Source organism: Bombina bombina, chromosome 8 (assembly GCF_027579735.1).
Source record: "Bombina bombina isolate aBomBom1 chromosome 8, aBomBom1.pri, whole genome shotgun sequence".
NCBI classification, from domain to species: domain Eukaryota; kingdom Metazoa; phylum Chordata; class Amphibia; order Anura; family Bombinatoridae; genus Bombina; species Bombina bombina.
Genome location: NC_069506.1, coordinates 295,707,820 through 295,734,302, shown reverse-complemented (window position 1 = coordinate 295,734,302; position 26,483 = coordinate 295,707,820). Strand labels below are relative to the sequence as shown.

General features: G+C 40.1%; 1 protein-coding gene across 11 annotated transcripts in view; it reads right to left on the bottom strand.

Annotated features, from left to right (window-relative positions):
• CASZ1 (castor zinc finger 1) overlaps window positions 1-26,483 on the bottom strand; it is a 569,556-nt gene that overhangs the window by 28,641 nt on the left and 514,432 nt on the right. For all 11 annotated transcript variants that reach the window (XM_053691479.1, XM_053691482.1, XM_053691481.1 and 8 more), the window contains one exon: window positions 9,534-10,064. In XM_053691479.1, the coding sequence (XP_053547454.1) occupies window positions 9,534-10,020 (487 nt within the window). In that variant the 5' untranslated portion in view covers window positions 10,021-10,064. The remainder of the gene's footprint in view (window positions 1-9,533; window positions 10,065-26,483) is intronic.

The following is a 26,483-nucleotide window of genomic DNA, read 5'->3' as shown; positions in this document are numbered from 1 at the left end:
AATTTATATCAAGATAATCTAACATGAACATGTCACTAACTGACTCGTCCATGTTCACACAAGGGTACTGCAGCCTCAAGGATAACACTAGATAACAATGATTTATCTTATGGAGGACCTATATGAGATGCAGCAATTTAAACAATACAAATGAGTATTTGTATTAAAATAAGTTTAAAATCCTATTTCATACTCAAAAAATACTGTGAAATCAACAAATGACCTCATACAAATCGCTCACTCTGGTGCTCAGTTTACATTTGCAGTGATGTAATCCTTACAATCTGTCAAATCATTATGGAGTTGACCCTTGAACTGGAATGACCTATTAGTGACCACAGATATATACACTGAAGCAAGAAATGATCCTTTTAAAACAGGGCCAACGGTGATTCTTTTGAATGGTAACAGCAAACTCACTGCATAAAACAGTTAAAGGAACAGGAAAATCAAAATGAAACTTTCAGGATTCAGATACAGCAGCAATTTTAAACTATTTTCGAATTTACTTCAATGATCAAATTTGGTTTGTTCACATGGTATCCTTTGTTAAAGAGAATGCATAGTAGATTCAGGATCAGCAATGCACTGCTGGGAGATAGTTGGTGGCTGCACATATATATGCCTACTGTCATTGGTTCACCAGATGTGCTCAGCTAGCACCCAGTAATGTATTGCGGCTTCTGAGCCTACCCATTCAGAATGTGTAAATAGAAGTAAATTAGAAAGTTGTTTGAAATGACATGCTAAATATAAATCATAAAAGTTTAATCTTGACTTTACTGTCACTTTATAGAGAAAAGGGTGATACATGAATATGATTTGCATGTCCATACCCAGAATCCCCAGCGGCACATGTAACACTGTGCGCTCAGGAAATCAATAGGAACACAGTTTGTCTATGGACATGAGTGTGCCACATGGGACCATTTTACTCTATTACAGAATTTACGCTGGATGGTGTTTTTGTTGTTATTTTATCATAAGCTAAGTTGTGATTGGTCTAAATATTTTATGATATAACCCTAACAAATACCTCATGCTTCTGGCACTGCGCCGCTTGTATTGCACACGTGTAAATTCCTTGAATTCTAATGAAACAAGTTACCTCTTTATGGGCTAGATTACAAGAGGAATGCTAACTGTTGCGTGTGTATTACAAGTTAAAAGTAAATGCGTTTGCTCGAGCACAATTTAATTTAATGTGGGTCAGGATAGTTTTCTGGTTAACTGTTACGCTTAACTAAAAAGTAGCACAAAACAGATTAAAAACATAAATTATGCTTACCTGATAATTTTATTTCCATCGAGGGGAGGAGAGTCCACGGCTTCATTCATTACTTGTGGGAATAAAGAACCTGGTCACCAGGAGGAGGCAAAGACACCCCAGCCAAAGGCTTAAATACCTCCCCCACCTCCCTCATCCCCCAGTCATTCTGCCGAGGGAACAAGGAACAGTAGGAGAAATATCAGGGTATAAATGGTGCCAGAAGAACAAAAATTTAATTTAGGTCTGCCCACCGGAGATACGGGCGGGAGCAGTGGACTCTCCTCCCCACGATGGAAATAAAATTATCAGGTAAGCATAATTTATGTTTTCCATCTAAAGAGGAGGAGAGTCCACGGCTTCATTCATTACTTGTGGGACAAATACCCAAGCTCTAGAGGACACTGAATGAAAAACGGGAGGGCAAAAGGAAGGCAGACCCTAATCTGAGGGCACCACAGCCTGTAAAACCTTTCTCCTGAAAACTGCTTCCTCCAAAGCAAAAACGTCAAATTTGTAACATTTTGTAAAAGTATGTAAGGAGGACCATGTAGCTGCCTTACAAATCTGCTCCATAGAGTCCTTATTATTGAAGGCCCAAGAAGAAGCCACCGCTCTAGTCGAATGAGCTGTGATCCTCTGAGGAGGCTTATGTCCCGCTGTCTCATAGGCTAAGCGAATCATGCTCCTCAACCAAAAGGACAAAGTTGCAGAGGCTTTCTGCCCCTTGCGCTTCCCTGCATACATCGCAAAGAGGGAACTAGTTTGTCTGAAATCCTTTGTAGCCTGAAGATAAAACTTCAAGGCTCGAACCACGTCCAAAATATGAAGTAACCTATCCTTAGGAGAAGAGAGGTTAGGAAACAAAGAAGGAACAACTATTTCCTGATTGATGATATGGTTAGGCACAACCTTGGGAAGAAATCTCAAACCAGTGTGAAGAACCGCCTTATCAGCGTGAAAGACCAAATAAGGAGGCTCAAATTGCCAGGCACCAAATCAGAGACTCTTCCAGCAATGGCAAACAGAAAGAGAACCTTCCAGGAAAGAATCTTAATGCCAATAGAGTACATAGGTTCAAATGGAACCCTCTGCAACACCTTTAGAACATGATTCAAGCTCCAGGGAGGAGCGGACTGTCTAAAAACAGGCCTGATTCTTGACAGAGCCTGAACAAAAGACTGAATATCAGGAAGGTAACAAAGCAGATAATGCCAAAATTTGTCCCTTTAAGGAACTTAAAGCAAACCCCTTCTCCAACCCTTCCTGGAGAAAGGACAGAATCCTGGATACCTTAATCTTGTGCCAAGGATATCCATGCTTCTCACACCAGGACAAGTAAGTCCTCCACACCTTGTGATAGATGCGACGAGTGACTAGCTTCCTGGCCTGAATGAGAGTATCAATCACTCTCTCAGAAAACCCTCTCTTGGCCAAGACTAAGCGGTTAATCTCCACACAGTCAGCCTCAGAAAAATCTAGATTTTGATGTTGAAAAGGACCCTGTACCAACAGATCCCTGCGACAGGGTAACCTCCATTGAGGAGAAGATGACATCCCCACCAGATCCGCAAACCACGTCCTCCGCGGCCACAACAATCAGAATAGCCGAAGCTTGCTCCTGCTTCATGCGGGCCACTACACGAGGTAGAAGTGGCAACAGTGGAAAAATGTACACTAGGTTGAACCCTAAGGCACCGCCAAAGCATCTATCAGCTGCGCATTGGGATCCCTGGACCGCGACCCGTATCTGGGTAGCTTGCAATTAAGTCTGGACGCCATGAGGTCTATCTACGGCGTCCCCCATCTGAGATAAATCTCTGCAAACACCTCGGGATGGAGAGACCATTCCCCCGGATGGAAGGATTGCATGTTGAGAAAATCCGCTTCCCAGTTGTCCAAACCCGGAATGTGGATTGCTGAGAGCGAGCATTTTCCCTGTGCCATCCGGGCACCCCAAACAGCTCCCCATCCTGCCAGACTCGCGTCCATGGTCACAATCTCCCAGGACTGTCTCAGTAAGGATGTCCCTTGGGACAGTTGTTCCGGACAGATCCACCAAGAGAGGGAGTCCCTTGTCCGATCGTCCAAAGAAATTTGTTGGGATAGGTCTGTATGATCGCCGTTCCATTGTCTCAACATGCACAACTGAAGAGGTCTGAGGTGGAAACTGGCGAATGGAATGACATTGATGCTGGACACCATGAGCCCGATCACCTTCATACTCTGAGCCACCAAGGGGTTGTAGGAGCACTGAAGGGCAAGACAGGTGGACGCAATCTTCCTGCGTTTCTGATCTGTGAGAAATATCCTCATGGATATAGAATCTATTATTGTTCCCAGGAACTCCACCCTGTTGCTGGGAATCAAAAAGCTCTTTCCTGAGTTTATCTTCCAACAGTGGGATTGGAGAAAAGAAGAAGAGCCCTCGAGTGATCCTCTGCGAGACTGAACGACAGCGCCTGGACTAGGATGTCATCCAGATAGGGTGCCACAGCAATGCCTCTGGATCTGGCCACTGCAAGTAGTGCCCCCAGAACCTTTGTGAAGATTCTTGGGGCCATCGCCAGACCAAAGGGAAGGGCCACAAACTGAAAATGTTTGTCCAGGAATGCAAATCTCAGGAACCTGAAGTGATCTGTGGATTGGCATCCTTCAGGTCTATTGTCGTCATGAACTGACCCTCTTGAACTAGGTGCAGAATGGATCTGATCGTTTCCATTTTGAAAGATGGAACAGCCAGAAATTTGTTTAAACATTTTAGGTCCAGAATCGGGCGGAATGTCCCCTCCTTCTATGGGACCACGAAAAGGTTTGAAAAGTACCCTAGACCCCTTTCTGCTGGGGTTACCGGTACAATTACTCTGAGGGAAGAGAGATCCCTCACACATTCTAGAAAGGCATCTCTCTTTTCTAGTCTGGAAGACAGGATGAATCTGCCCCTGGGCAGATGAGATCTGAACCCTATCCTGTTTCCCTGGGCGATAACCTCCAGAACCCAAAGGTCCTGAACATCCTGCAACCAGGCTTCTGAGAAGAGAGATAATCTGCCCCTACTTGGTCCGGAGGCCGGTCGGGGGCCGCCCCTTCATGCCAACTTTGTTTCAGCGGGCTTCTTGTTCTGCTTGGACTTATTCCAAGACTGAGCTGGTTTCCAAGTGCCCTTGGACTGATCCGCTTTCGCAGCGGGCTATTGGCATTGGGCCTTGTCCGCACGAAAGGGATGAAAGGTAGATCCCTTAGGCTTAACCTTCTTATCCTGCGGTAGGAAAGCGCCCTTGCCTGCCGTAACCGTGGATATGATCGAGTCCAATCCTGGACCGAACAGGATCTTTCCCTGAAATGGAAGGGATAGCAGTCTAGACTTAGAAATCATGTCCGCCGACCACGACTTTAGCCACAGAGCCCTGTGGGCTAATACGGAAAAACCTGACACCTTAGCATTCAGGCAAATAATTTGCATATTGGCATCACAAATAAAAGAATTAGCAACCCTCAAGGCCTTAATTCTCTCCTGTATCTCGTTGAGGGGAGTCTCCCTCTCGACCATGTCAGACAGAGCTTCGCACCAATATATCGTAGCTGCCGGCTAAAAAACAAACCCAGTATGTTGAAACATTTTTCTTAACATGTTTTCTAACTTCTTATCCATGGGCTCTTTAAACGACAAACTATCCTCAAGAGGAATCGACGTCTGCTTCGCAAGCGTAGAGATAGCACAATCCACATTAGGGACAGTCCCCCATAGCTCGAGCTGAGAGTCCGGGATGGGGAACAGCTTCTTAAAAGAAGAAGAAGGGGAAAAGGAAGAACCTAATCTCTCCTATTCATTCATAATAATGTTAGCCATCTTAACCGGAACCGGGAAGGTCTGAGGCACCACCCTGTCCTCATATACTTTATCAAGCTTAGGAATCGAAGGTTCCTCCTGTAGTTTCGGTTCCGGAACCTCGAGGGTAGCAATCACTTGCTTCAGAAAAAAGCGCACATTTTTCATCCTAAACCTAAAGTCAGGCTCCTCTGCAGTCGGAGCCTTAGATGACATAGACTCCGACCCAGAAGCAACGTCCTCTGAAGAGTCAGAGTTGTCCTCGTCAGCGGAAAATCTTTCCGAAATATCCATTGGCGTAGATGATCCCTGGGTCGGATCGCTAAATTTTACCCTACGCTTGCGCTTAGTAGAACGTGGTAAGGCACTAATCACCTTAGACACGGCTGACGGCCAACGAATCTCTCCTGTAGGAGAAATAGTCATGCCCTGGGGCGCTGCATGTGTACCCTGAGATGAAAGTAGGGAACGCACCTCACGGGACGGGGAACCCTCAGAGGTAGATGGCTCAGTAGTACTAGACATCCTTTTCTTTCTAGATGTTGTGACTTTATCAAGGTATGTGGAACATAGTTGAGCAGGCGGATCTACTGGAACCTTCTCACAATAAACACAATTACTAGACTTAGTTAAAGAGGGAGAACCCTCTAACGTGTCAGAGTCCTCCATAGCTTACGGCTTTATTACGGACTAGTTATAAATATAAATAATTGCACCTTTATAACCTCCAATGGCCGGGGCACTCACCACCTCCTATGACCCGGACCACAGAAACCATTACTTCTCCTGCACCACCGGTCAAGAAGGAAGTCGAGTAGGTCACACCCATCAGAAGGAATGCCTCACAGGACCGCCCCTGCACTAGGGAGAAAACATGCCAAATCTGCCGCGCAAATACTCCCGGAAATGAAACTAAAGTCCACCCTTTGCCAGGGCCTCATCTCACACATATCGCAGCAATGACACAATAAACAATATTATGTATAAACACCCCCTGTTCAATAATCTCCCAAGCAGGGATATTAACCCATGATTCTATATAGATAAAAGGTATCACACTGTGACCCGGTCTTCTGCTTTATCATTATGTGTATAAAAACAGAAACAATCTTACCAGAATCTATGCCGTGGAACAGGAACACGGCCGCTCAAGTGTGACAGTGTAGTAGCATCGCCCCTGACATGGACTTGAGTGTAGAAAGCAGGCAGAGAAACTCGTCAACGCTGATTGCTTATGGAGCTGTTAAAATGAGTCGGGATGGTTTTGCAGAAAGACTCTCCCTGCATCTCCGGACTCAAACTTTCATCCATGCTCTCACTAAGAGGCTGACAGGACTACTTAAAACTCCAGTCTCATTCCAAAGAGTACTACCCTCCATAAGAAACTACTCCGAATCTTCCAACACTTCTTTGCCAACCTCCTGTGACGAAAGGCAAAGAATGACTGGGAGATGAGGGAGGTATTTAAGCATTTGGCTGGGGTGTCTTTGCCTCCTCCTGGTGGCCTGGTTCTTTATTCCCACAAGTAATGAATGAAGCCGTGGACTCTCCTCCCCTTTAGATGGAAATTACATTTAAAAGTACAGTTACAATCATAACACTATCTAAAAAAAATAAAATAATGTTTATATGTGTGTACTATATGTATGTGTGTATTTATATGTACTTATAGATATATATACACATATAAACACATAAATATATATACATACATGTATAGAACTGCATTGGAGCCCTTTGCACTCAAGTAGCTGAAAACATGTAAAAGCATATTTATGTAATATTCATATTTAATAAAGTGTTTAACTGTGTATGTACTGTAAATATTTCACATATTTCATATCCCAATGTTCTTCACATAAGGGAATATGTTCTAAGTATTTACAAATAGATATTCCTATTAAAATACCATCAGATATATGTATTTATGAATAAATAGAACATACTTCTGCTTTTTGCGCGCATCGGGTTAACGCAAGAGCGAAAACCTTTTGCTTTCAACTTGTAATACAAGTGCATCCTGACGCGTGCAATAAGCGTACCGGAGTTAACACGCGAGCGGTAAATAACGCTCTTCTGGTAATCTAGCTCTATATGTGTAGTGTCTGTTCAGTGCCTGTGTTGCTCTTCCTCTTGTGTCCCTCAGTAAGGTATCAGGGGACACAGCACCAGAATCAGATACTTATATCAATAGAAAGAAAAGCAGTAACGATGAGATCAGTGTACAGTATCCCTGTGGATCGCTACTGTGCGTGCCGACGTGTTGTTCATACGTGTGCTATAGCTTCATGTGAGTGCTCACAACTAGCGGAGTCACCTTGTGCCTCAGAGGGAAAGGCTTTCTCTGGGCATCTGCTGAAGGTCACACATCTTCCCATTGATCTAACAATGTTTGTTAATTACTTTGTCACTGATGTGGTGAAGGATAATTAAACAGCTCTGTTTATATCTTCATGCATAATTATGAGCCTTGCAAAGCACTGCCACTTGCAGCCAACCAGTGACAGCACTGCCAGAGCTCAGACCGCCTCAGTACTACTGATATATAAACAAGCTTCCCTGATCGTCTGCAAAGCGGCAACAAGGCTGCATCTACATATGTGCTTATTAGATGGTAACTTGAAGTGGTTTATATATCTAGCCATATAGTGAGAGGAAATGATATATACAGGTGTATGTATGTATATATATATATATATATATATAAAAATATACAGGTGTATGTATGTATGTATGTATATAAATATACAGGTGTATGTATGTATGTATATAAATATACAGGTGTATGTATGTATATATATATAAATATACAGGTGTATGTATGTATATATATAAATATACAGGTGTATGTATGTATGTATATAAATATACAGGTGTATGTATGTATATATATAAATATACAGGTGTATGTATGTATATATATAAATATACAGGTGTATGTATGTATATATATAAATATACAGGTGTATGTATGTATATATATATAAAAATATACAGGTGTATGTATGTATGTTTATAAATATACAGGTGTATGTATGTATGTATATAAATATACAGGTGTATGTATGTATATATATATAAATATACAGGTGTATGTATGTATATATATAAATATACAGGTGTATGTATGTATGTATATATATAAATATACAGGTGTATGTATGTATGTATATATATAAATATACAGGTGTATGTATGTATGTATATATATAAATATACAGGTGTATGTATGTATGTATATATATAAATATACAGGTGTATGTATGTATATATATAAATATACAGGTGTATGTATGTATATATATAAATATACAGGTGTATGTATGTATGTATGTATATATATATAAATATACAGGTGTATGTATGTATATATATATATAAATATACAGGTGTATGTATGTATGTATATATATAAATATACAGGTGTATGTATGTATATATATAAATATACAGGTGTATGTATGTATGTATATATATAAATATACAGGTGTATGTATGTATATATATATATATAAATATACAGGTGTATGTATATATATATAAATATACAGGTGTATGTATGTATGTATATATAAATATACAGGTGTATGTATGTATATATATATATATATATATATATATATATATAAATATACAGGTGTATGTATGTATGTATATATATAAATATACAGGTGTATGTATGTATGTATATATATATAAAAATATACAGGTGTATGTATGTATGTATATATATATATATAAATATACAGGTGTATGTATGTATATATATAAATATACAGGTGTATGTATGTATGTATATAAATATACAGGTGTATGTATATATATATATATATAAATATACAGGTGTATGTATGTATATATATATATATATAAATATACAGGTGTATGTATGTATATATATAAATATACAGGTGTATGTATGTATATATATAAATATACAGGTGTATGTATGTATATATATATATATATATATATATAAATATACAGGTGTATGTATGTATATATATATAAATATACAGGTGTATGTATGTATATATATAAATATACAGGTGTATGTATGTATGTATATATATAAATATACAGGTGTATGTATGTATATATATAAATATACAGGTGTATGTATGTATATATATAAATATACAGGTGTATGTATGTATGTATATATATACTGTATATATATTGTATATATATTTCCCCAGCAGACACAATCTCATAAACTCAAGACACTGAACCAGGGTAGTCGATTGGAATTACATACAGCAGAACTGGATCAGTAACTCTCTGGATATAGGCTTTAATGTAACGTTTCGGGGTACTCATAAAGGGGTGATATATATATATATATATACCATGTGGTAGCTGACTGTAAGGTTCATAGATAACAACATTTAATGCTATTGATGGACAAGCAGCTTTATTTTGCCTGTGTTCACTCACCTGACGCTGCTGCCCCTGAGGTCGGTTTAGTAGTTGCTTCGGGCACATCCTTTGAGGGAGCTCTCTCTGTATCTCTTTCCTCTTGGTATCTGCTGCCTTGGGGGACACGTGATTCTTCATGGTTGTCTTCTTCATCGCTGCATCCCTTAGGTTGTACCATGTAGACGCCTTCAGGGGGAAGCTCGGCCACTCCTATCCTCTTACAAATCCTGCTCATCCTTTCTGGCGCATCTTCCGTATATTCCCCGTTGACCCATTTTTCTATTACTTCTCTGCGCCGCTTATCCTCCTCTGCAGCCCTATACTCAGCATTCAAACTGTCTGTGGGGTCTGCTTCCTGTACCTGCTCTCCTTCTCTATCGCTGCTGTTTTCGAGGGGCGCCAGTTCTGCATCCCCAAATTCTGTCCCCTGTTCTGATACCACTTGCCGGCTCAGTTTGGCACAGATCGCATTTAGTTTCAGGCCGCCTTTCCGCTTGGCAGCCATCTTCGGCTTTCCTGAGGTTGCGTCAGTGCAAACGCTTCTTTCAGCTACAAGACAGGGAAAGAAAAATGAGAGAAACTGTAAACAATGTAAAAAAAAAAGAAATTCCTAAAAACACAATTCTGACAAATGAACATTTGGTCTGGACTATCCACATATACATGAGTGGGCCCTAAATAAAGACTATGAGCTGACGTCTGTGACATGAGAAGGGCACAATAGATCCTTTATTCCCTAACAATAACTGTCTCATTTGAGAAGAGTCTTGTTAGGACCCCCTACTAGGCTCTAAGCCTCTGACCTGACAGCTCAGTACAAACAGAGAAGAGGTTAGACCTGCTGACAAAGGGCCAACACAAGTACTGCACAGCATAAACTCCTGACAGCTTCTGTAACACACGGAAGTAAGCGACTGTATAGTGTATACGGACAGACAGGCGCACACCTGCCCATAGAAACCTATTGCTGAAATAGTCAGAAACCCAATTCCTACCCAACCAGAGCAAAATGTTTGTAAAGGTTAAAGGTCTGAAAATACCCAGAGATACTGAGATTACAATGTGAATCCGAGAGTCACTGATCCCATGGGAAAGACTAAGATAAGTAGGGAGCGAGAGTGATACGGGAGAGACAGACTTGCAAAATGTGCTCGTGATGAGAAATAGGAGTGTTTGGCAAGTAAAGCTGTGTATTTAGCAGCCCATGAAGCCTTGCCGTGAGCGGAGACAACATATCTGTAATAGATGCCTTGACCTCACTGGATATGAATACAGGGAGGTTAAATCCGCTGTGCAGTGCTGCAGTAGTTAATTGAGATTGCTCAAATAAACATCCGTTTTGTGTAACGTAACCCTCGTTTTTACATTTCACATCAATATAAGGAAGACATTTATAAGCCTGTCCTGTCAAACTAAACTTTTTCATCTCTTTCCCAGAACAAAGTCCCCAACTACCGTATTTACACACACAACTTCCTCTTTAAACAATGCTGGCAGTCGGGGGTCTGTTTAGGTTACTGCCTATAGATGCCTTGGGGGTATACTGATCACTGTGTCACAATGATGCGGCTCTGCTAGAGAGTGTCAGCTTCTTGGGACAGGCAACTACAGTCACAATTTATAAAACCTCTAGTTCTTACGTCACTCCATGGAAATGATTCACTAAAGTGTAAGAAAGCTTTCCAAATTTTAGTGCAAAAGCAAACTACATACCACAGGAATGGGAAACAAAGTGTCACTGGAGAGGTTTTTACATTTCTAGTCTCACCTGTTTAATGAAATTCTTTTCTTTATTTGTTGCATTGCAAATATACAGTTTTAAAACAAATGTGCTGAGCTAAAAAATATACATTCTGCTGTTTGTTATGCTTGTGCATGTGACTGTCCACCAATACAGTTCTAGGAGTCGTTTTTACCAGCCAATGAGCAATTTATTGCACTTCCTGCTAGCTTCAGAACAAAAATAAACACCATTAGCTACCATATTTCTACCCCCCCAAAAAACCCTCATTCATATACATTGTTTTAGTTTAACATCCCTGTATCTTTGCATCACCATTACTACTATGTAATTATATCACAAGACAATGTTTTAAGACCAGCGAGATGTGTTTGTGCCTACACAGAGCTAAACAAAGCTTACACAACACTGACTGACAAATCTTGTGAAATAAGGGTCACATCTCTAAAGAAGTGCAGAATTTTTCGGAATCTTTTACATCCCTATATAAAACCCATTCTACTAAACATGGTTCTGGGTTGCTCCTCAGTGTCAAATGTACCAACCCCATTATATAACAGAATGAGGAGTAAAACATAGTAGAGGCTCCCAGGATATATATGCACACAAATAAATAAATCAGGTTGTCTTTGGCTAGTGGTTCTGAGGCTATGTGCGGTAGAAAGGGTGTCTGATGCTTTGTGGGACAATATCTGGAGCTCTGTGGGCACAGGACGCAGCTAACTGTGCCGGTTTATCAATAAAACACATTATTGCTTTTAGTCCGGGAAATGACCTTAGCTTTGTGCTGTCCCTTGTTGGCAACCTTGGGAATTTCTAGCTCCCAGAGCAGCTCCAGACTTCATTTCTCGCAGGGGGTAGCTGGGAAGAGACCTCCGTCTAGCAGAATTCACTTTTTTCTGTATTGTTGGATTATTTACGCGATGCCAGGCCTGAGCTTGAAGAATGCTGACATGGAGTAAACTGACCCACAAAACTACTTTGCAATAATGGGATCAGCTAAGGTCTCTCTACCGATGCTCACTCAAAGCTGCCTAATATCTTGCTCACAAGAAGCCCACATGTTGCTCATAAAACAGCTCATCTACTGCTCGCAAATATCCCCCGGCTTGCTGACAAGCAATTTATAGATGGCCCGGCTTCCGCACAAAATTGCCCATCTCTTGGATGTATGACACTTTGCCCGCTCACATTTGGCCCATGTCTCTCCAGTCTCAATACACAAACAGTACACCAAATAACCATTACACATGATACCATCATTAAATCTAGCACTGCTGCGGTTATCCTTGGCACACAACACCCTCCTGTTTATTGCCTTACACATCGGTTTTGCTATTTAGCTTTTCTAACCCCTGTTATTGTTGTTTCCTAAAGAAAACTGGTGTCGCATTGTCTGTTTTGGCTTTTTATTGGAGGGACAGCTGTTCCCAAACCCGACAGTCACACAGCTCATTAGCACCAAATCCCCAAAATAGCCAGATGAAATATTAATCCTGTGTATTTTCATTAGATAAACTTAATTACTCGCATCTGATAAACTGATTCTCTCTGCAGTCAGACAACTCAGCAATAAACATCAGGACTTGTATCCCTGCAACAAATTGGTAGCTGTCACCTCTATGATATTGTGCTAAGGTGAAAACAGACAACAGTATGTACATCTGTAAACATTGTCACCAAACACATGGGCAGATGTCCAGTACTATGTAGGAACACATGCAACCCAAAGTATTACAAATGTAATCGCACTATTTTTCTCTTTGTCTATTGATTTCTCCCATCTGGACCGTGTTGGGAGAAGAGTAAACCATAAAAACTGCAAGCTAAAAATGATTTGCAGTATGGTTATCTCATATACTACACAATGTAGAGAATGTTCAACCTCGTGTGTGTATGGAGCAAGATCTAAATATAAATATTCATGTTATATATGGATAAATAGTTCAAATCTGCAAGGGGCAGTATAGCCTTTTCTATACATGTATATTATGACCAGAATTATAAAAATGCAAAATGCTTAACATGTTAAAAAAAGTATTTGTAACTACTGCTTTGAGATATAGGATAATAATGTGTTATATTTAAATCGTTTTTAGGGAACAACCCGTGTTTAAATTGGTTTAGGCAAGAAAATTAAATATTTAACAAAAAAATAATCTTGCCTACAGTTTGTTCCCTACTTCTTTATCAGTTTCTCAAATAAATACAAATAAAATCGCATATTCATTGATTTTACAAAAACGAAATATATCCATATAATATTATGCACCATGTAGGCATCCGCGTGCGCTAATAAAATCATAAAATAAAGAAATTAATATTTATATACACAAGCCAGCACAGACCTTCCCAATTACTCATACAGTTTCAGAAGTCAAAGTGTTAAAAGCAATCGGTAACTGGTAGAGCAGATTGCCCCAATAAATAATTTACTGATATTTATAAATATTCAAATCAGCAGGCATCAGGAATTGAAAGGGAGGTGACATTAATTCCACAGCTCTCCAAATTCATTTGAGAATCGTTTCTCATTTCAAACAAATATTAAATCTTTGGCGGCGGTCCTGAAAACCTTCTCAGCGTTTTTTTTGGTTAGTGTCATAGTACCCACTAACCTATGTGACCTGTGACACTCGACCGGCTATTAGCATATTGAGAACAAATTTACTGAGTACACTGACACGTAACGTACACAGCACACACTGTGATATATACCATTCACTGTCCAGCAGTACAAAATGTAGCTGTACGACAGAAATAGCAGGACATATTTATATAGTGAGTGCCATGTAAAAAGTATAATTAGTGTATCAGACAAACATACACTATATGGTCCTTCTAATTATTCAGTTCAAGTGTTACAGCCACATCCATTGCTCATATGTGCATAGAATCTAGCCCTGCAAATACCCATAAAATCTGCATAGACAATCAGTTCAACAGGTGGTACTGAAGAGCTCAGTGACTTTAAACATGGCACTGACATCGGACGGCACCTTTGGTTGCGCTATTCATTGAAAGTACAGGGTGTGCTAAAGAGATGTTGGCCGCACTAAACATTCTCTTGAAATTCATTTTAACGATTGACATGTAATGTCAGACTGCACACTATTCTGAGAGCGCCTCACAGTATTTATAGCGCACCCTGTGATATCAATAGCGCTACACTTGTAATGTCAGACTGCGCACTATTCTGAGAGCGGCTCACAGTATTTATAGCGCACCCTGTGATATCAATAGCGCTACACTTGTAATGTCAGACTGCGCACTATTCTGAGAGTGGCTCATGGTATTTATAGCGCACCCTGTGATATCAATAGCGCTGCACATGTAATGTCAGACTGCGCACTATTCTGAGAGCGGCTCACGGTATTTATAGCGCACCCTGTGATATCAATAGCGCTGCACATGTAATATTAGACTGCGCACTATTCTGAGAGCGGCTCACGGTATTTATAGCGCGCCCTGTGATATCAATAGCGCTGTACATGTAACCTGGGCCTCAGCTGGGAGCTTTACCCATTGCAGAGTAGTATTATCACATGATACAGAATACACTCAGAAGTCATATTGCTTCTCAGGTTGACTAGATGCTGCACGTGTTTCCTATGAGTAGTGGGAATGTGCTATTTACCTGTAATAAACAGCTGCATACAGATATGTATCATGGAACTGTGGGATTCTGTGGTGCTGCAGTATTATTGGCTCACACAATGCCCTTGTCTCTCTCATTGGGACTGTTGTCTGTCATTAGCACAAGGCACTTTCTGCTCTCTCTAGATCTGTTAATTGTACTTGGCCCCTCTGGTTATCCTGAGCAATGAGCCCCCTCCCCTGTGTGTAAATCACTCTGTGCTAGCAGGGGGACAGATCCCGCCACCCCTCTGAGTTATGGGACTTCTAATGCATGGCCGGCTGTCAGATCCCTGCACTCTGCTTTATGGCTCTGTCTGTGTGCTGTGAACTCCCTGGTAGGAAATAAAGTTACCCCTTGGCGAGACTTCTAAACATTTCATTCAGTGTGAGCGCTGCTTAAGAAAAATGAGCACATATTTCTTCCTAAGGATGTATCCTGAGCTGAAACAATGCTGGAGTAACAACCTCTGTGAGACGCACATTGTTGTGCACGCGCAGGCACTGGGAGCAGGCTGGCAGCATAGGTGCAAGGTCCTGGAACCAGGAGGGTAAAACCTAACAGAAAATATACTGTCCTAAAGCATTCTGTGCCCACAGCAGCATCTTATGCCCTGACAGCTGAGCTCTCGTACCAGGAGGGTAAAACCTAACAGAAAATATACCGTCCTAAAGCATTCTGTGCCCACAGTAGCATCTTATGCCCTGACAGCTGAGCTCTCGTACCAGGAGGGTAAAACCTAACAGAAAATATACCGTCCTAAAGCATTCTGTGCCCACAGTAGCATATTATGCCCTGTGACAGCTGAGCTCTCCGTGTCCCATAGAAGATCAGAATGTAGTGGCTGCAGGGACTGTTTGTGTGTTGCCCATAGCATTATAGGTACCAAATCTTCCTGAGCACGCTAGCTGCACAGCAAACTCACTTTCTCTCTGTCTGTCTATATCTGTCTATGTATCTGTCTGTTTATCTATCAATCTATCTATCTTTCTATCTATATATATCTATCTATCTATCTGTATCTCTCTATCTATCTATTATCTATCTATGTATCTATCTATCTCTATCAATCTATATCTGTATCTCTCTGTCATCTATCTATCTGTCTGTCTATATCTAGCTGTCTGTCTATCTATCTATCTATCTATCTATCTATCTATCTATCTATCTATCTATTTATATCTATCTATACATATGTATAGTTTAGAGGATAGAAGGGAAAGAGGTGACAGGATAGAAACCTTCAAATATATGAAGGAACTTAATAAAATAGAAGCTGAAAGCATTTTTCACAAAAATAAATAAATGCCAAAACAAGGGGTCACAATCTAAAGTTAGAGGGTAGCAGATTCAGGAGAAATTTAAGGAAGCATTTTTTACAGAAAGGGTGGTGGATTCATGGAATAAACTTCCATTTGAGGTGGTTGTTAAGACTGTAAAGGAATTTAAAAATGCCTGGGATATGCATAAGGCTATCCTAAGGAAATAGTAACATTTAATATGGGCAGACTTGATGGGCCTTTTTGGTTCTTATCTACCGTCAAATTCTATGTTTCTATCTATCTATATATATCTGTCCGTCTATCTATCTATCTATCTATCTATCTATCTATCTATCTATATATCTATCTCTATCTGTCATCTATCTATGTCTGTCTATCTATATCTGTCAATCTCTATCTATCTATCTATAGCTGTATATCTCCATCTATCTGTCAGTCTATCTATATCTGTCTATCTCGATCTGTCAATCTATATCTGTCAATCTATTTATTTATCTATCTATATCTCTCTATCTATCTATCTATCTATCTGTCTATCTATATCTATAGCTGTATATCTCCATCTATCTCTCTATCTGTCATCTATCTATATCTGTCTATCTCTATCTATCTATCTATCTATCTATCTATCTATCTATCTATCTATCCATCTATCTATCTATCTATCTATCTCTATATATAGCTGTATCTCTCCATCTATCTCTCTATCATCTATCTATATATCTATCTATCTGTCTATCTATATCTAGCTGTCTGTCTATATCTATCTATATATCTATCTATCTATCCATATGTCTATATCTGTCTATCTATCTATCTATCGGTCTATATCTGTATCTCTCTATCTATCTGTTATCTATGTATCTATCTATCTATCTATCTATCTCTAGCTGTCTGTCTATATCTATCTATTTATCTATCTATATGTATATATATGTCTATCTATCTATTGCAGTCTGACTTACACACACTCAACAGTTACAGAAACACTGAAAACCAAGAGTCACCATTTCTACCACCTCTGCAATCTTTTTCTTAGCCCTGATAATGAAACAGAAATAAGCAACAAGCCCATCCGTGTGCGCCTATTATCCTACATAAAAAGTACAGGCGCTACCTCCTTTCGTCCATTCTATGTATAAAGTTCCAACAAAGACACCGTTGTCACACATTGGGGCCGATTTATCAATGTCTGGTGGACATGATCCGCTGTAGCCAGACATCGCTGAATGCCGACAGCATACGCAGGCTCAGAGGCGGCATATAAGACCGCTGCTTCTTCACTCCTGTTCCAGCGAGCCTGGCGATTAGGGGCCATTCGGCCGTTGTTAAATCGGCCCCATTGTCTTCACATAGAACTAAATTTTATTTTTATATATATATATATATATAAATATGTCTATGCCTATATATCTATATGAATATAGATATATACAGATATATATAGGAATATATTTTTAAAATACTAAGAACATTTTCCCCTATGTGAGGAACATTGGAATGTAAATACACAGTAAAACACATTATTAAATATCAAAATTGAATTAAAATGATTTTTTATGTTTTGAAAGTATTTGAGTGGTAAGGGCTCCAGAGCGCGCGTGTGTATATGTGTTTATATGTGTATATATGTATGTATATACACATATAAATACATAACTACACATGTATACACATATAAATACATAACTACACATGTATACACATATAAATACATAACTACACATGTATACACATATAAATACATAACTACACATGTATACACATATAAATACATAACTACACATGTATACACATATAAATACATAACTACACATGTATACACATATAAATACATAACTACACATGTATACACATATAAATACATAACTACACATGTATACACATATAAATACATAGCTACACATGTATACACATATAAATACATAACTACACATGTATACACATATAGGCATATCCTATAATATAAAAGGCCAAGTGTGTCCGAAGCTGTCATGCGCAGTAGAGACTGTGCAAGGACAAACACACTGGCCTTTAGGATCCTGACAGCAGAGAGAGGTGGTGTGGCGTGGCCAACGGGAGCGCCGCGTTGGGGGCGTGACCAGGGGGGGGTACCGCAATGGGGGTGTGGTCAGACGGGGCACCGCAATGGGGGCGTGGACGGCCGGGAGTGGCCGTGGCTGCGAGAGAGAGGCAAAAGAGGTGGAGAAAGAGCCAAATAGCGGGGAGAGTGAGCCAAATAGAGGGGAGAGAGAGCCAAAGAGGGGGGAGAGAGAGCCAAAGAGGGGGGAGAGAGAGCCAAAGAGGGGGGAGAGAGCCAAAGAGGGGAAAGGGAGAGAGCCAAAGAGGGGAAAGAGAGAGAGCCAAAGAGAGGGAAGAGAGAAAGCCAAAGAGAGGGAAGAGAGAAAGCCAAAGAGAGGGTGAGAGAGAGCAAAAGAGAGGAAGAGAGAGAGAGCCAAACAGGGGGGAGAACGTATGTATTGTACGTATGTATTGGGTACTTGTAAAGCACGGCTAATCACCCATAAGGGTCTCAAGGCGCTGCTCATTTTATCAACCTCAGAAGGCTGAAAGGCTGAGTGGACCTCGCCATGGATCGAACCTGCAACCCTTGGGTTGCTACAGAGCTCAGCCACAGTGCCTTAGCATGCTGAGCTATCTGTCCGGCTGAGAGAGAAAGCCAAAGAGGAGGAAGAGAGAGCAAAAGAGAGGGGGAGAGAGAGAGAAAGCAAAAGAGAAGGGGGGAGAGAGAAAAAAGAGAGGGGGCAGAGAAAGCAAAAGAGAGGGGGAGAGAGAGAGCAAATTAGAGGGGAGAGAGAGCAAATGAGGGGAGAGAGAGAGCAAAAGAGGGGAGAGAGCAAAAGAGAGGGGGAGAGAGAGAGAGAGCAAAAGAAAGGGGGGGAGAGAGAGAAAGCAAAAAGGGGGGGGAGAGAGAGCAAAAGACAGGGGGAGAGAGAGCGAAAGAGAGGGGAAGAGAGAGGGCAAAAGAGAAGGGGAGAGAGAGCAAAAGAGAGGGGGGGAGAGAGCAAAAGAGAGGGGGAGAGAGAGCAAAAGAAAGGGGGAGAGAGAAATAGAGGGGGAGAGAGAAAGCAAAAAAGAGGGGGAGAGAGAGCAAAAGACAGGGGGAGAGAGAGCAAAAAAAGTGAGAGAGAGCACAAAAGAGAGGGAGGGAGAGAGAGCAAAAGAGATGAGAGAGAGAGAGAGCAAAAGAGAGGGGAGAGACAGAGGGAGCAAAAGAGGGGGGAGAGAGAGCAAAAGAGAGGGGGGAGAGAGAGCAAAAGAGAGGGGGAGAGAGAGAGCAAGGGGTAGGACCGCTGTACTGCAAGAAATGGCCGTCTGCACGGGCTTTAGGACTATTACATATATATATATATATATATATATATATATAATATAGGCTTTCTATTCAAACACCTTGTCATATACCATATAACTTTTTAATAGATAATGTAAACATGAGTGTAACACTTAAGTTTAATGTATTTATGTTGAGTTTAGTGCAACTTTTATTTTAGCTCTCACCCTTTACACGATTTATCAAATGCCGGATGGACATGATTCGCTGTAGCATACGCTGTCCGCATTTATAATTGCATAAGCATTTCTAGTGAAATGCTTGTGCAATGCTGCCCCCTGCAAAATCGGCTGCTAGCAGGTGGTGTTAATCATCCTGATCATATTTGATCGGGATGATTGCAGTCTGCCACCTCAGAGGTGGCAGACGAGTTAAGGAGCAGCGGTCTTAAAGGGACATTATACACTAGATTTTTCTTTGCATAAATGTTTTGTAGATGATCCATTTATATTGTCCTTACAGCTTTATTTTATTTTTTTAAATGGATAGTTTTGCTTATTTTTAAATAACATTGCACTGATTTTCAGACTTCTAACCAAGCCCCAAAGTTTTAGGAGAATACCAACGTATACCTACTCCAGCTTGCTCCTGTTTGTGTAGATCAGTGTTTCCCAACTCCAGTCCTCAGGACCCTTAACAGGCCACATATTCATTATATCTGAACTAGAGCACAAGTGAAACAATCAGTTCACCCATCAGCTGTTTAGTTCACCTGTGCTCTAGTTAAGATATAATAAACATGTGGCCTGTCCTGAGGACTGGAGTTGGGAAACACTGGTGTAAAGAGTCTTTACATATGCAGAGGGGGGGGGGGGGTCTGGATTTCAGTGGGTTTAACAGAGCTAAACTGGGAGCTTCTAAGTACGTTATTAAACAGTTTTATATTGGATTTTTCTATCAGTATCTGTGCATTTTATTCTTTATAGTAGTGTCTATTACATGCCGTTAAATGAAAATTGGTGTATACTGTCCCTTTAAGACCGCTGTTTCTTAACTCTTGTTTCCGGCAGGCTCGTGTGGAATAAGCAGCATTTGCTGCTTAATAAATCGGCCCCATGATCTTCAGTAACCCGACAAGCGCAAACTTAGATTGCGCTCAGCGGAACACGTTTACTTTCAACTTGCAATATGCGGGCAAGTTAGCTAACGTAGGAGTACCACTAATCTAGCACAATATTGCTAATCTTTCTGGTGTAAATATTTATATACACACATATTAGTACTAATTCACAAATCTGGAATTCCAGAATCAGTAATTTTGTCAAAATATATTTTATAAAAATAAAATGCTTAAAAAATTAACCTTTTTTCCTTGCCAGTAAGTCACAATCCTGTCCGCCTGTATCTGTGGTTGTTGTGCTGTAAAATGCAAATAATAGTCTATATTTATTTAACCAGCACTTATTGCGTTTCTGATTACACTACGGTACTCTCTTTCTGATGGTACTATGTATATAAAACTACATTAGTTTGCATGTATAAGATGTATTATGACACACACTTTGGGATCATAATGCCCCTTGTTTGGGCTCGCCGGAACAGAAGTTATGAAGCAGTGGTCTAAAGACTGCTTCTCCATAACCTGTCTGCCTGCTCTAAGGCGGCGGACAGAAATCAACCCGATCAAATACGATCGGGTTGATTGACACCCCCTGCTAGGGGGCGGTAATTGCACCCCATTGCATTTATTTATTTCTGTTCTTATTAATAAGAAAAAATACCACCTCCCTGCAAACAGCCAGTTTTATAGGGTCAGGGGTTATACAAGGTTGACAAATTCCAGCAGACACAATAATATGTTTACACCATAAACTTTAAGGAGCTTGTTCTAGGAATGTGATTCACCGCTGGTGTAGTGAATAAACAAGTGTTTATCAATAATGTGGCATTCAATACAAAACAGCATAATTTACCCATCTCTATAATTAGGAAAATGAACAATCGTATTACTATAATTATCGATTATTTGTAGAGCGCCAACAGATTCTGCAGCGCTAGTAACCTTAGATAACTCATGACTTATGTTTCTGTCTATGTTACCTGCACAAAAATCTGGGTTGTGGGGTTGACTTCTGTCATGGCGGCCTCAGCCTTCTGAGGCTGATAAATTGAGTACTATTATGTTGGGTATAATAGCTATTGCCAGCTGCTGACTCTCACATCATTAAGTGGTGAGGAACATACTATATAAGTAATAGAATTATTATTATTTATTAAAATAATGGGCCTTATTCCTGGGTTTGTACCAAAGAACATTTTGGAACAAGGCTGTACAAGTTGTATGGGGGAATATAGTTACACTATCATGAGTGTATCCATACTTGGGCTGGTGATAACTGGAAACTTTAGTACCATCAGGACAAAATCAGGTTGGTTCTATGTATAGTGATGTAACTTAAGGAGGGGCCCTAATTTTGCTCTTCTCTAATTCACCTAATAAAAGCTCATTGGCGGAATTTACATAACACCAGAACAGATTAGGTGAGAATGTGGTACATCACATATATTCAAAAGGCCAACACTGGTGGTTACAAGGTGGCATTTGTTTCATTGAAACATAAGGTAAATATTAGAGGGTGATTTTATCCCATCTTGACAAACTTAGAAATGGAGCATGATTGTGCTATAATGTTCTCTGTAAATGAGCACCATTCTGCCTTATTCAATGGTTTTATTGCAAAAGTTGTTTTCCAAAATCTCACCCAAAAAAGTAAACTCTACAACAAAAGATTAGCCTTTAAGTGACTATTGTCTATAATGTTTGGTTTTTAATCCACTGTAATTATTAAACCAGAGCAAGAGACCATTCTTCAGTGGTATGACATTCTTGACCAGCGAAGACCTCTTGAGGAACAAATTTTAAAAAAAATCCTCCAAAAATCGATCCAGAGAATTATGTATGTTCCAATGTGTTTTTCATTATTTCTGGATTAAAATTGTTATAGTTTGAACATATCATTCTCTGACCCTCAAAAACTGACCTTCAACATCACAGAGATAGAAGAACAACTATGGGCGACACGTGTACAGCAGCTGCTCCTACCCCCCCTTTTGAATATGCTCGATATACATGTAAATATTGGTGTGCATATTTTTGCACATATTTGGGAAAAGAACAATGCGCCCCGGTTACTCCTGCCCCAAGCATATAGTCTCACCCCATACCAGACCTCTTCATACCCCCCACCTCTGCTCATCATGGAACAGGGAGGGAAAAATCAATCCACCAGCATGCATTTTTTTTTCCATAAACTCGATTTCTCTCTCCTTCTGAAAACAAGTGAGCTGTAAATACTGTTTAACCTCTCCCCCCTCCCCTCAGCTCTATAAAAACACAAATATGCCATAACTCAGCCCTTCCAGCCTTGGCGTCTCCGCCATGCCCTGCTGCAGGCCTCACTGGAAGGTCAAAACAAACGACTTTCCGATTCACTGCTCCTGAAATAATTTTGTGTATTAAAACCTGAATCTGCACTTTCTGGACCGAAAGGCCCTCTTAATTATTGCAGCCGTCCTTGGGACGGACAGTGATCCTTCACGAAGACACAGTAACCAACTCCTCCTCCCCCCCTTCGCCAATCTGTTTGCAAAGTGTGTCTGTCCTTTATTAAATTGTTTTCTTTTCCACATTATCAGTTGCCATGGAGACCTCATCTCTCGGATTATTTGAATTTCATTATATCTATTGATTTGGGAGCATTTCATCTTTTTTATTGTTTTTCTGTCAATTTTCAAAACGAATAACCATCTAATTTGCGTCAGTGCTGATTATGTTTGTTCCTCAATAGAGGTCGGCAGCTGCACCATGGCCACAAATCAATGTACAGCTAGCTCAGCCCTGCCTGCCCGCGCCAGCTTGCTAGGGCACCTCCGGCTCTGCACTTACCAACACAATAACCCACAACTTGTGCACACAGACTCACGTCTGCCAATACATCACAAATGCACACGGGCACGTCAAGGAACATGGTATATGCAGATGTTCTTACATTTTATCTATCAGTAATGTAAATGTTACCAGTCTGCCAGCAAAGGGCTCATTTCCATTGAGTCATAAATGGTTTTGTGTGAAGTTGCAAAAAGAAAAAAACTGCCATTGGAAGCCATTACGCTTATTGACCGTTTCCGATGGCACGTCATTATGCGTCCCACAGAAAATAATAGACAAGCGCAAATTTACACCAGGATTCCATTGAACACGCAAACACTTTAAGAAGCTGTCAATAAAGTCTCAAACATTACAGCTCAAATAGGTGTAAAAAAGGAAAAAATAAGCTTTTTGAGGCCTAGTTCCCATTGAGATAAGTTGGCAAACAATGGAAGTGTTTTACTTTATTGCTGGCCCAGGTATAGGACTAGTTGGAGTTATGTTCCTATTTAAATATCAATATATATTTACATATAAAAATATAATCAAAAACATATTCTATAATTCCAGCTAGGCCTATGCCTAGGGCAGCAATAAATATTACATATTTCAATAAATGTCAAAATGTAATAAAACCAAAAAAAAATGTTCCTTAAAATAATGTTTCCCCCCATAAATTCAATGTATCTTTGTTTTGAGACCTGCATAATTCCTGTGTCTTTCTCTCTAGAGACGATCACAGGTAAAGAGCACATGTGTTAAACATAACTTTTATAGTGTAAGTTTTAGATTACCATAGCAACGAACTTCTGTTCTTTTCGAGAATTCCGGCGTCCGATGGAAGCGTTAACACAACGTTAATTTATAATTACACAAGAAAAAAGACTGATTGCGCACACTGAGCATAATATTTCAATGGAAACCTTGTACTAAATTGGAGTCGTAAAATACTTTTAGTTGTCGGCAACTTTGGTAGTTTACGGCTCCATTTTTAGTGACTTATTGGAAACGAGCCCTTACGTTGCAGATTCCTGTTATGTACTTTACAGATGAGAACTGTGCGCAATGTCTAGCAACAGCCCTTACGGTATATACAACTCATGCGTCAAGTTATTTTATTATTGTATGTATTAGCATTTTTTAAAAAGTTTTATTTCAGAGGCTTACGTCCACTCAATAATCATGTATGGACGTTGGCCAAGTCCCTTGCACTTTCAATCTAAAGAAACTGAGAACGGTGCACATTAATCTAGTTATTAAGTGAGGTGAGTACCTATTTCCTGAGTGCATGCATGGGCTCCCAAACAATACCCCATCTGAGTTTGTTGGGCAGAAAGTTTGTATTCATCTGGGGCGGTTTTTGGTTTGTTTTTGTATGGCATTATTGTCATTCTAAAATTATTTAGCTGACCAAATTCTGATTCTTACACACAGATTGGGTAAAAACAGACTAATAGAATTCCAGGGGAAAACCATGGCGGCTAACTAAATCAGCATTGCCTGTGAGTGAGAATGGGTTTGCAATGATATCAGCTTGTGACGTGTGCAATTAGGACTGCACTATTGAGTTATTTTATAATTAACATTTTCTAAATGTCCTAACATCATTTTATTTTATTTGTATAATAGTTCCCTATTTTATAAATGTTTTTTTTTAACAAACCAGGAGAAGATTGTGACTACTCACATATGAACTGAGCATGTGCAGAATTATAACATTAAAAACAAGCAAAAAGCGCAAACAGCCAAGATCAGCCATTCAAAACCAGGTAAAACGTGTCTTCAAAGTAGTCGTGCTACTAAATTAAACGCACACATCATGTGATACGTGTTTTCTGGGGCAATGGAATAGCACTGGGATGTGTTCTCCATACAATGGCCTCTATTTATCAAGGTCTGTCGGACCTGATCCGACAGTGCGGATCAGGTCCGACAGACCTCGCTGAATACGGCGAGCAATACGCTCGCCGTATTCAGCATTGCACCAGCAGCTCACAAGAGCTGCTGGTGCAACGATGCCCCCTGCAGACTCGCGGCCAATAGGCTGCCAGCAGGGGGTGTCAATCAACCAGATCGTACTCGATCGGGTTGATTTCCAGCGATGTCTGTCCGCCCGTCGATAAATATGCCCCAATGTATCTGATAAATTTTTGCAGTGCGTAATAAAAATTATAAAGTCAGGGAAAACTGGTCTGTTTATTAATGCATCAAATCTGAAAACCCTTCTGGATTGGAACATAACCCCATGACTTTATGGGATGATTTAATATTAAAGGGACAGAAGGGTCAAAAATTAAATGTGCGTGAGTGCATTTAAATTTCAAATAGAAACATTTTTGCAATATTAGCAAAAATGCTTCTAGTAAAGGTTATTGATGCTTTTCTATGGCATACGCACATATGCTGTTAGCGCCTGCGCACCAGTATTCAAGCACGTGCATGCTCAAACAGCTGGCAGTGGTGTTTATTTCTAATTCTGAATCTCTGAGAGGGTGCAGTGTTTAAATACTGGCGCACCGGCCCTCACAGGATATGCAGAAAAGCAATGACAACGTTTACTAGAAGCATTTCTCTAATGGACGTATATTGTACAAATACTTCTATTTCGCATTTAAATACATTTATGTACATTTCCTTTTTTACCTTTCTCCCATTAACTTTGGTGATTTCTGAAGATTTTTGCACCTACACTGTTGTGAGATTTGAATCGCACAAACCCGCAGATCACTAGCTGTACACAAACCATACGCACACAATTTCATGACAGGTGAGTAAAGGCTGGCGCCTTATAATGGCAATACATAACACCGAACCTGACGACAAACTGCAAAACACAGCCCAGAAGCGCAGCTTTGTACCAGGTCATTCACATAACTTATAACAAATAATTCTACCTGCTTCATTGTGTACACAGTATCTGAGGCCCGGCTAACTGACAGCTTTTTCGCTTCATTGTCATTTTGTGTGGACAGCAGTGGCAGGGGGTGCTAGTGATTAAAGTGCTTACTTGGTTTTTTTTGTTTTTTTTAATAATTTATGCAATTTTAAGCATTTGTGTATAAATTTTTTAATAAGCCACCCTGG